This window comes from Periophthalmus magnuspinnatus, chromosome 17, assembly GCF_009829125.3.
Source record: "Periophthalmus magnuspinnatus isolate fPerMag1 chromosome 17, fPerMag1.2.pri, whole genome shotgun sequence".
In the NCBI taxonomy this organism is placed as follows: Eukaryota; Metazoa; Chordata; class Actinopteri; order Gobiiformes; family Gobiidae; genus Periophthalmus; species Periophthalmus magnuspinnatus.
Genome location: NC_047142.1, coordinates 14754007 through 14766114, shown reverse-complemented (window position 1 = coordinate 14766114; position 12108 = coordinate 14754007). Strand labels below are relative to the sequence as shown.

General features: G+C 37.1%; 1 protein-coding gene across 7 annotated transcripts in view; it reads left to right on the top strand.

The window, feature by feature from the left end:
• asph (aspartate beta-hydroxylase) overlaps nucleotides 1–12108 on the top strand; it is a 40888-nt gene that overhangs the window by 23217 nt on the left and 5563 nt on the right. For 6 of the 7 annotated variants that reach the window (XM_055228588.1, XM_055228590.1, XM_055228593.1 and 3 more), the window contains 4 exons: nucleotides 9632–9722; nucleotides 10140–10217; nucleotides 10650–10726; nucleotides 11416–11484. In XM_055228588.1, coding sequence (XP_055084563.1) covers nucleotides 9632–9722; nucleotides 10140–10217; nucleotides 10650–10726; nucleotides 11416–11484 — 315 coding nt within the window. The remainder of the gene's footprint in view (nucleotides 1–9631; nucleotides 9723–10139; nucleotides 10218–10649; nucleotides 10727–11415; nucleotides 11485–12108) is intronic. The other variant, XM_055228587.1, reaches the window with a different exon arrangement.

The window sequence follows — 12108 nt, the reverse complement described above, 5'->3', positions numbered from 1 at the left end:
AAAAACATTTTAAATCTAAATATTGTTGTTTTGTTGTTGTTTTTCTTTGGATCAACATAGAAAATTACTTGAAAAAGGTGCAACATTACATTTTTAGATGACTTTTTTTTTTTAGATGACTTTTTAGATGACATACACACGGCAGGCCTACACATTATTTTAGATCTACATGCAGTAAGGTGCTCAAAAGTAGTTTTACTTCCTGCCTGTAAAATGCATGATACAGGGCCTTTTAATTGACAATATTTAACAGTAGTTTTAACCACGAAAGACAGAACAAGAACCCAAAACTCCACCAACTTTGGAACTTTTCTATGGCTGATGATGTCCTATTTTGATGACTTTTAAGAGTCCTTCCATTGTAAAACCTTTTCAAAAGCTTTTATTGTGAAAATCCACTTGAAGAAATCTGCCTGATGTCAACTTCTGTACGGACTGAAGAAGAAACTCAGGACTTTTTGATATTTTTGTGTATATAGGTGTATCCGCACAAGCTTTTTGTAAATGGACAGCGTATTTCATTTTTATTTTTATGCAGCTATTTTTAAAATATTTTTTGTATTTATTTTTAAGCAACAAGCAATGCATTTGTCCCAAAACAGCCTGGCCTGGTTCAGACTCTTTCTATAACTGCATGTTGAAACAGAACTGGACTAAAGGGCACTGTGTGGACACTCTAACCTTCTATCCTCTTTCCCCTTCCCTCTGATGTACCCTTTCACCGTTAACCTTAGATGGAGTAGTATTTGTAGTACAAGTATTATGTACACATGCCTATATGTGGAGATTACATGTACAGTACGAAGAAGGCAGGTGGGGAGGGAAACGTGTGCCCTTGAAACTACTGAATCATATTTTTTGATTCTATGATGGTGTTATGTTTTTTGGATTTTGTTTTTTAGTCATACAGGGTCATGGAGATAAGTTGTATCTAGTCAGTGATCACTTCAGTGTTGGTTGCACTCCAAAAATGACATTTTGACCTTGTTTAAAAATACTATGTCACCCTCATAATGTAATGGTACAGTGTAACTTTCAGCACCTGCATGATTCCTTGGAAATTGTATGTTAAAACCATACTTCAGAACATTCTCCATGGAGATAGATAGTTTCATGCAACACTGGAATATTGTAACCAAATGAACAACATTTTCATGGGAACTAGCAGGAAGGAAGCCTCTAGACCAAGTAAGAGTCAGATTTGTGGAGATGCAAACCTGTGGATATTTTTGGCAAAAAGTTAAATTCTGTGGCTTCAACGTTGAGTCAAAATAAATTAATATTTTTATGATCTATGTAAAATATATGGCATAATGCATTAAATTGTGTACAGTGCAACCTTTCTGCTGAAGGGACTGACTGCTTTTCTCATGGAGATGTTATTGCTTTGCCTGGAATGTTCCACAGTATGGCATTAAAACTCTCTATCTTGCTTTTATTCAATGACAGTTGCACTCCTTCACAGATCTGCCCTGTGACTTTGCTTGCCTCCATGGATATAGATGTTTATTTAAAACCATACTGTGGAATATTCCAGGCAACATGGAGACAAGGAAGTGGCTGACCCACCACCTGGAAAATTGCACAGTGCATCTTTAAATGTATGATGTCAAATTGACCCATATTTGAAATAGATTACCTTATGATCTAAATCATTTGTTTTGGATCAATAAAATAATTAGATAAAGCTGACATAATATATATAAGTAATGTCAACATTTCATCTGTAGGACTGAATATTTAGCTGTGATCATGCTGTATGTTTATGGTGATATATACGATTTGCAGAATTATCATAAAGATTTGATCTTATTCCAGCCCTGAATCCGACTTTTTCCCCAAACTGGAAAGTCGAGTGTATTTGGCACACGTCAGCTCAAATTCATAACATTAAGATGACATTACATAAGATTAGTTTTTAAAAACTCCTGACTTTGACAAAACGCTGAAGTGCTTTTTTTGTCACAAAGCATCAAGACAAGAGAGAAAATGATATCAAACACCACCAGTCAGAAGTCTGGGCACACTTTTTCATTTTTGGCTTTTTATTTCCATGGTTATTTATATTAGATTCTCACTGAAGGCATCAAAGCTACAAATGACACATATGGGATGTGGTAAAGTGTGAAATAACAAGGTAAGATCTGAGATTCTTCTTCAAAGGAGAATCACTGCTTTGCACTGTTGGCATTCCACAAATGAACTCTGACAATGTACCCCTGTGATGTGAAAAACATTTCAGGGGACTTCACTGTGAAGCTCATTGAGAGAAAGCCAAGTGTTTGCAGTGCTGTTACAAAGCATTTATTCATCTAAAATGTAGAAAGTAGTAAATATAAAGAGAAAAACATTGAATAAGAAGATGTGTTCAGACTTTTCACTGGTAGCCTTGGTATTTGTTCAATATCAAATTTTATCAAATTTCTTTTCAGAGATTATTTTAAAGATGTGGGGCCAATAATATTTTTTGGCCAAGATCCATCTGAAATTCTCCCATTGAATTATCTACAGCCAAATCACATGTATTGATCAGAAGTAAAAGGTGCTCTATGTACATATATTGCTTTGCCTGAAATGTTAAACAGTGTGTAAGTGCATATGACAGGTTTTGATGATTCTCTAATTTTGACCAAATTGGTGGGATAATACTGCTACCAATCAAGGTGTGACGAAAAGTTGAAAACTATGTTGAAAATTACAGGAAGCAGAGCAGTAGATTTTACTTAAATCAATCTACTTTATATCATATTTTAGTGCCAAAACTTTTCCCAAATTCTCCATTGAAATGACTGGGATTTCCACTTAATCGGAAGTGCCACCACAAAGAAAGTGTAGTTTAGTAACATTTACGCCAAAAGTGGGCGGGGCAGAATAGGGTCATTATTGGGTGCATGTTTTCAGTTGCTTCTGAAACAACAATGGTGACGGACTTGTCTCTTTTAGTTAGTTCTTGTTAGTTTTGTGGGAGTTTCCTGTCCAAACATGTCCCAATACTAGGCAGGATATAGACCTGTGAACCATTCTGCATTATTTAACCATGTTTGTCTTGTGTCAGATGACAAACCCGGAAGTGGGGCCAAAACAGGAGTTAAGAAAGGTACCATGCACGAGAATGACAGTGCAGTGTGTGTTTGAGTAGAAAACAGACTGACTAATATAATCTAAATTAGAGTTTGGAGTGGAGTTTTGCCTTGGCTTTCCTTGTTGAGGTGTTGCCAAACTAAAGCATAGAATAAACAACTGATCATTTTACCCAAACTAGGACTGCACGCTGTGAAATGTGTAATCTTTTATATCTATGGTTTAAGTGCATGACAGGTTCGAGTTCTTTTTCACTAAAACATAGTTAACATAATTATATTTTACAAAAAATCTTGCCTACTTTTTCTGTTTTTACATTTTTTGTAAAGTTTATCATTTCACTTCCTGGCAAATGTGACATATGTAGATGTAATTTCAACTGTTTCCTAGCAACCATACTATAAACAAGAGTCAAAACCTTACAAAATTATACAATAGTTATGATTAGACTAATAAAAATCAGTAACATCTTTTTTTTGTTAAATTAATGTTTCACTTGACAGAAAATGTCTTCTTTGTGCATTAATGTCTCTGCATTGTTTATATTCACACATTTGTTCATTTCCTATAATTTGTCAATATTCAAATAAACACTAAACATAACTATCCCGGGTTTGTTTTGTTTAGTCTTTTAGTTATGGTCAACCTTTAATTTAAACATCACACTTATACCTGTTACTTCAAAGAGATTTTATTTGGTTAAATTTATTCAACTCAGTTCAACATATGCATCTATTCTGACCTGAATCTCCACATGGTCCAGACAAAGGCCATGTTGGCTATTTTTAAAGGCTTGGGTGAGGTCATGGGCTGGACCATGTGGAGGGGAGAACTGGTTTAAGTTCTTTTTTTTATGTATTTTGTATGTATGCAGTTGATTGGGAGATCCTGCTAAAGTTATACCTACCGTACTTGTGAAGTAAACAGTATTTAGGGTATTGTAGAGGGTATTTAAGCGGTGCAAGTGAGTTTTTTGGGGGGAACATCAGGTACACGTGGGTTTTGCCTCAGTTTGTTAATTTCTGTTGTTTTTCCTTAAGTTGAGCACAGTTCATTTTTGTAAATATGTATTATTTTTCCACAACTTACCACAGTAAATCAAAATAAATTTCTGTCTGCTAAAAGACACTTTTTATGCATGTCTGCCTCCTGCTTTGACCACATTGAGCCAGCGTCCCCACAATGACATAGGTACAGGGATTTCGATTTAGAACTTAACCTGTATTTTTGTAGTTTTCTCCAACTTTTTTCTACCACCTGTCACTTAACTGATGTAAAATTATGATAAATATTTACCACAGGTACTATTCCACCAAACCCAATCAGAATTAGAAAAACATGAAAACCTGTCATATGCACTAATATATTGAGTTATATATGAGTTATATTTTAATTAGCAATGCACCAAGTCATCTTTTTCAGTTCTGGTATTGATATTGTCTTTAAAGGTGTACTCTGTGTCTATTCTAGTGAAAGGTTCCCATGTAGTTTTTAACTTTTTCTAGAATGTTCCACAGTATGGCATTAAATATACCAATTATTTCATTACAAAATACTTTGAAAAAATACCTTGAAAAACATCATTGTAAGTGGAGTGTCTTCCTCTCCACTAATTTGATTTAACTTGATTTGGTGGCACCAGCTGCTTGTTTCCATGGAGACAGATAACTTTAAGGCTATACTGTGGAACATTCAAGACATAAGTAATAATATCTCAATAAGTGCACTTGAAATACTCTAGTTCTTCACCTGGTTAGGTATTTGTTGATCTCCAGTATATGAATTCAACATACTTGTGAATGGACTTGAAATATTCTTCTCTTTAATTGTCTTAAGGGAAATATCTTATGTAAAATGTGTATTTTGTTTTTCTATGGAAGTTGGAACTCTATTCAATACAAAAACCCATTTGTCTGGATGGGGCCTGGTATCAATATCAGAATTTGTGTCTCCCTAAACCCCATTTTCCCAAGTAACTTCAAAAGACTAAACTAAGACTTCCTCTCTGTCAAATTGAGACTAAAGTTAATTTTGAATCTGCAAGAAAATAATACATTTCTGCCTAATGGAATGCATTTAGCTTGTTGCAATAGTTTTCATTGATGACAGATATTGTGTACCTCTGTTACAGCCCTCCTTGAACAGAAGTACTTGTCTCTTTTATTCTGTCTATTTTGTAGTGGAGGTCGCTAGTGATCAGAGCCTAGGCTGACTGCCAAAAATCCTTTGTTTATTTCATTTAACCTGACCTAAAGAGTTATTATTTTCCATTACTCCAGAGCCATCTGTGTCGCTCCACTGGGGCTATCAGGGCAAAAGTTCACTAAAAACTAATGATATCTTGTCACAGCACAGTTTTGGCAATAAAAATGGCTTCAAATGTACATCAAACATTTGCAGAATAAATAAGAATGATTTGCTGTACCTGATTTTTTTACCACCTTAAAAACATGAAAAACCAAAACTACTACAGTAATGCTAACAACAGCTAGCATGTTAATAGTGTGCAAGCCTTATTTCCTGATTTGCAGACGATAAAAATGCTCTATAATATTGCATTTAATATTGTCAACATGAAGCTTTTGTCACTTGTAGACTCCCTCACGCTGGGAAACAACCGATACTTTTACTCAAAAATACTCTCAACATAAATATCATTTGTAGAGAGGTCAGATCCAGTGACCCATAGGTTGGAAGTGTGATTCCAGCTCCCACAGATGAATGCTGTCATTGTGGCCATTGGGCAAGACACTTAACCCATCTCGCCCCCAGTGTCTGTGTACACTTATGTGTGAATGGGTGAGTGGTTCCTTGATGTACAGCGCTTTGAATGCCTTAAAGTGGAAAAGCACTATATAAAAATGTGACCATTCACTCAAGTAAGAGTACTGTTGCACTATAATATATTTCTCAACTAAAAGTTAAAGTATAGTGTCTGAAAACTACTAATTTATTTGATTAAGAGTAAATCTAACTGTACTGTCCACCTCTGCTAGTATTGTCTTTGTTTACAAGACACTTCAGTATACTTGCCCATACTTGCAGTTGCTGGAAGGGCAGCTGACTGAAAAACCTACAATATCCCAGGGCTACATCAGCATGTTTGCTATGCAGAAATTGTTTTAACCAACCATCAACACAAGCCTGCTTTGCTGTGCCCTATAACCGGACGTTCGCATGTTCTTTTCTCACACAAACTTAACTATAAACCCACAAGTTTTTATACACCTCCACCCAGAACCCCATCGACCCAACCCAGCCCACCTCAAACTCCGCGAGGCCCTCAAGCTCCAACTGTCCCTCATCCACGAGCGCGTCGAGGCTAAGAAGCTAGCTCGCATGGCCTTGGCGGAGGTCCGGCAGCTGCTGGCTGAAGAGGGGGAAGAGATCCGGGCATTGGAGCTGGGTAGAGCCAACATGTCCGCCCGGGTGAGAGCGAGGGTGGCCGCGCGGCTGAGGGAGGAGGAGGAGAGGATGGAGAGAGAGGAGGTGGAGAAGGCTCTGGAGAGGATGAGGATGAAGACAAGAGCGGAGGAGGAGGAGAGGAGGAAGAATGAGAGCAGAGGAGAGGAGGAGAGGATGGAGAGGAGAGTGGAGGGGAGGGCGAAGCAAAGGCCCAAGAAGAACAAAGCGGAGAAGAGCTAGAGATCTTATACAGAGGACGACGTGAGATACATGGAGCTGTTGTTTAAACAGTGAGGTTCTAGTGTTAAGCTGTGCCTCATTTAAAGTTCTTTACTGTTATGACTAGTACTGTGCTGGTCTGTAATGGGGTGGGTGATGATGACTAAAATTTATGGGGAAAAAATGGATACAGCCTCTTAAAGTTAAATTAGTCTTGCCTCAGCACAGATATATTGTAAGGTGTGTCCTGTCTGCATCTAATAGGCTTTATGCACAATGGTGAATGGGTAGCTCACTGTTAGGATCGTTGCTTCCTGTCCAGTTATATCTCGATGTAGTTTTTTCCAAGTAAAAAAATGAATAAATAATGAAAGATCAGGAAGAGGTCAGGCAGTTGCGAGTGAATGCCAATGACAACATAAACACTAAACAAATATGGTGAAAACTTCAGGGGACACTTCTGTGTTTATAAAGATGGACCTATTTGTCTCAATGCTAATGCTAATGCTAATTTTGAGGTATAAAAATATTAAAATAACTGAACTAATCTACCTATAAAACAACTGGGTGGTCTTTGCTGTGCACAGAACCTATTACAAAGCCTTTTATCATCTGTAAACCAGGGAGTAAGACCAGTGTACTCTGTTAGCATGCTAGTTGTTGTTGCTAGTTGTTGTTGGCATTAGTGTGATGGCAATATTCAGATGATATTATGGCTATCCATCAGAAATGTGCTACAACCTGCCTGTGGGACTAAATGTCATGCTTGAGGTTTGTCTATCGCATAAAACATGAGTAGGCTGTAAAAGTAACAACAAAAGTGCAGAAATATCACTTTATATACATTTACATTTGAAAGATTGTATAACGTTATTTTAATATATCATCTCTACTCAATATTCTAATTTTGCATAACAGGGGTAATTGTGACAAGAGTATCAGTTCACCTTACTGTTATTTACTGCTTCTTACGCTTGGCACATTTTTTTGTTTGTTTTTGTTGAAAATTATTTGCTATCTGCTCTGCACTAAAAGTTGTGTGGACTAGAAGAGATCAACAGGAGTAGGTCTAGTACAACACGAATTCTCAAGTCCTTGTGGTAATCCAGTTTGCCACACAACGAAACCACATTTAAAGGGCCTGTGCCTGATTTGAATGTATTCTTGTCCAGATAAGTGCTCTTTACATTATGCATTGTGATGAAAGTGAAAGCAGCTTAATAAGAAATAAGTTGAGGCTGAATATAAAAGGGTCACACCATTCAGGCACATTGTTTTTAAAGCAGACCTATTATGCAAAAATCAAGTCTTAGAGCTCTTAACCGTGTTAGTAGTTTCCCTTCTCATTTACCCTCTTGGAGTTGTATTTGGAGTGATTCTTGGATGCTGGAATAATATTTAACCGCTTATTTTAAAGACGCAATATTGTCGATCAACCTCCCTGCTACGAGTACACGTCCACTGCTCTGTACTTCATTTTCCAATTTTATTTTTTTTAAATTGGTGATACACATAGGATTTGGCAGCACTGCATAGCCATTTTAGTACTTCTTTTTTTTTTATCTACTCACTATCATGAGCTATCCATAGCAGCTATCCATAGAGCAAATGGATTGTCCCTGACAGTTGTTTCTGTGTCATTGTGCAGCAGCAGAAAGGACGAAGTGGGCAGAGCTAAAACTTCAAACTAAAACATTTTCCTGACTCATGGTTCAAAATCAGGTACAGGCCTTTTAAACGTCGAGTTTGGACTGATATGAATATAATCTACATGGAACCACTTAAGTATTTCCTGTGATTGTATTTTAACGCCAGGGGTGAGGAGAGGAGAGTAGGCAAATGTTATCATAATGAGCAAGAGCAAAGATTTTACTCAAGTAAGAGTAATGTTACTTCAAAATAACACTCAAGGGAAGAATTATGTGTTAAATGTACAATACAGTACAAGTCACCTTTGTTAACATTACTATCAAGTTTACATTTTATGTCATTAAAGTTTCTGACTGGAAAACTGGGTCTTGTTTTCTGTTTTGTTTTTTTGTGTACTTTGATGATGTTAATATTGCACTTTTGTAGTTTTACATACAGAGACAACATAATGTGTTGCTGAATTATTTGTGTTAAGTCATAAATATTTATGAAACAGTGTCAGTCTACAGGAGAAACCCACCGTATGCTTTTACTGTTGGCCACGTCTGTGCATTTTGTGAATCAGTGAAGCCCACCTGAATGATCTACTGCAGTATTTTTCTACAACTCAATTTCACAATTTTACAACTTTTTTGAGTCAGTCAATCAATCAGTCAAATTATCTAATTGTCCAGCAAGTAGCGTCCATAGTAAAATAAAGTTAAACTGTGTCAAATTAACAGATGTTTTAGAGATTAAATGGCCACCCATCCAAGTAGCTTCATCAGTTCAGTTCCTATTTAAAGTGGGACTAAACATCTAAACTCCACCCACAACCACATTTCAAATAGTATCCAATTCAAATAGTATCCAAACGTCAGACTCCGGCCCTGCAACTAGATGTTTGTAATCAGAAACACCTGGTTGTAATCAGGGCAGTCCTGTGTGATGTCATATATTACTTGAAATTGCAGTGGGCACTGGAGGCAGCACACACTCAGTTTTTAACTGTTTTTTGTTATGTAATGTAACGTCAACCCAATATTTAGTCTGAGGATGGCACTAATATTTGAACTGCTACTAGGTTGGTCTTAGCAAACAGATTGTATAGATTTTGAACCGAACTGAAGCTACTAGGTTGCATGGTAAAATGTATTGACAGAATTCTACCTTCTTTGGATATTTATAAATGACAAAATATTTTTGCCTCATTATCTTTAGCACACTAGTTGATCCTGTGAAATCACACCTGTGTTGTTGTGTACGTGTTGTACTAAGCATCCATACCCATGTACACTCAGGTCTGAAGGAGAAGGCTGTGCTAGTCCAGACTCGTGAGGAGACTGCTGCTCCTGTGGAGGCTGTACCCGAGGAACCTGCTCAAGAAGGTAACTTCAACTAGTAAATACAAAAATCACATATACGGTACATATGCATATGCCATTTTGGTGCCATAGACTTTGATTGATTGAAAGTTGACAAAAACCTTAGGGACTTGTTTTACAAAATCCTGATTAAACCCTAAAGTCTAAACTCATACTTGAAGCCCTATTGTGTAACTTTTTATCCAAAAAAAAGAGAAAAATAAAAGCTAGCATTTTTATTGCATTGAAATATTAAGAAATAAATGTTGGTACATTCAAACAATAATATGATGTAATTTTGATTGTGCATCTTTACAATTGCCAAAGTCCATAAATGAATCTATGAACGAGTGACTTAATGGAAGGTGATACTGGAGTGTGAGGCAGTTTGACAGATTCTATGACCTGTTTACATATTTCCCATGATGCTTTTGTCTTCAGAGGTGATGGAGCCTGACCCTGTGCTAGTGGAGGAAGTGATCCAGGCGTCTGTGGCAGATGACACCGCTGCCCCTCCAGGTAAACTATTGTACCACATACTGTAAGGTTTTGTCAGAGCTCCACCTGCTGGACAAATGCTAGAACTATTACAAGCCCGTTGCAATAAGTAATTTTTATCCCTTCATATAAAAAGATGAACAATATATTTTGTATTTGTCTTAAGGACCCTTTTTGCTCTTGTGGTAATTGTTGGGTTTTTTTTTTGTTTTTTATGAATGAGCAATCTGCTTGTTGAATAATTATATTTAGTACATTTAGAAAGTTTTTTTGACTTCTCATATTGTGATACTGCCATGAAATCATTTTTAGTATAATCCTTTTTGATGTGATATATATTGGAGTTTTTGCAATGTTGTGACTGGGCTTGCAGTTACAGTAATAACATTGAGCCCACATTATTTGATAAATCGTTCATAATAATTAATAATTGTATCCTGAATGGTCTTATAGAGCCTGAGCCTGAAGCAGCAGAGCCAGAGCCTGAGGTGGCTGAGCCTGAGCCTGAGCCAGAGCCAGAGCCAGAGGAGGTGGGTGTAATAGTACATGGAAATCATTATGAATATACCTGTGCTCCGCTGTGGCTTTAGGGGCTAGACTAGAGAACGCATCGCCCGCCTCAGTCTCATAAGATTAAAGAGAACATTATGTAAAACTGACTTTGACTAAACTAATGATAAGGGAACATGTTATAACATTAATAACAGATCATCACTGTTGTATGTTGAGTGATTTATGCATGTTTGAGTAATCCTGTATAGCCTTTTACAGTATTCCCTACTTATCTTTTCCCACTGCGCTCTGATTATTCCAAAAATTCTGAATCTGGGTTAAAAAAAAAGAAGTCTCATAAGTATTTTTCAACAATCAAAACATTCATACAAAACAAAAATTCAGAGAAAAGAGTGAACTGTTACTAAGAGAGAGGGCCTTATCTGTGCTGCAGTTTTTGGAATGAACAAAATGAAAAAATGTATGTTAATGTTTAATACCAAATACCAGAGGGGGAAAGGCATGTCTTCTTTAAATAACTACACCCAACAACTATATATGTTACATTTTGTTCTATCACCACATATGGTTAGCCGTCAATCAAAAAAAAACTTGAGTACTATTTGGTGCTGTCAAACGTTTAAAAGTAACATCCTACCGAACCCTGGAGCAGGTTAAAGTCTGCCAAAATGATGCTCTGCTGAAACATGTGATGTGGTATCTGCAGGTGATAGAGGAGGAGCCAGAGGTCCTGGAAGAGGAGCTTCCAGCTGTGGAGGAAGAGCCAGCTGAGGAGGTGTGTGCTCTACTTATAATACTGTAGATCTGTATGAATCCACTATGGACCAGATTTAGATGTTGAGACCTTTAGCCAAAAACAATGTGAACACTCGGAGTGCATGGTATTAGTTCTCCCAGTTAGCATTACCAAACGTTAGCATACCCACATAAATATATTTGTATTGCATGTTCATTTCTGGTGTAAGCGTCAAAGAGGAAATATAAAATCTTAAGAATTTATTGAGTCTCACACAGGTAAAGCTAGCTACAGGTACACAGGTACAGCATAGCTACAGGCCCTCCAAAAAAAAAGACGGAGGAGTGTGTGTTTACAGTTTTATAGTGTGTAGGGGGGTGTGTGTGGGTGTGGGTGTGTGTGTGTGTGTGTGTGTGTGTGAAGGAGGATCTTGGGGTGTGTGTGTGTGTGTGTGTGTGTGTGTGTGTGTGTGTGTGTGTGTGACGGAGGATCTTCTGGTCAGCAGAGGGTTATCTTCGTGAGCTCCCGCGCTGCCCTTGGGTCAAAGCAACAATGTATTCTATTGTATGTTATGTGTCTAGCTCTAGCATTCACTGTTATTAACTTCAGCATTAGTACATTGAGATACTTTAGTTGTATCCTTATTTTTTCCCACTCCATTTT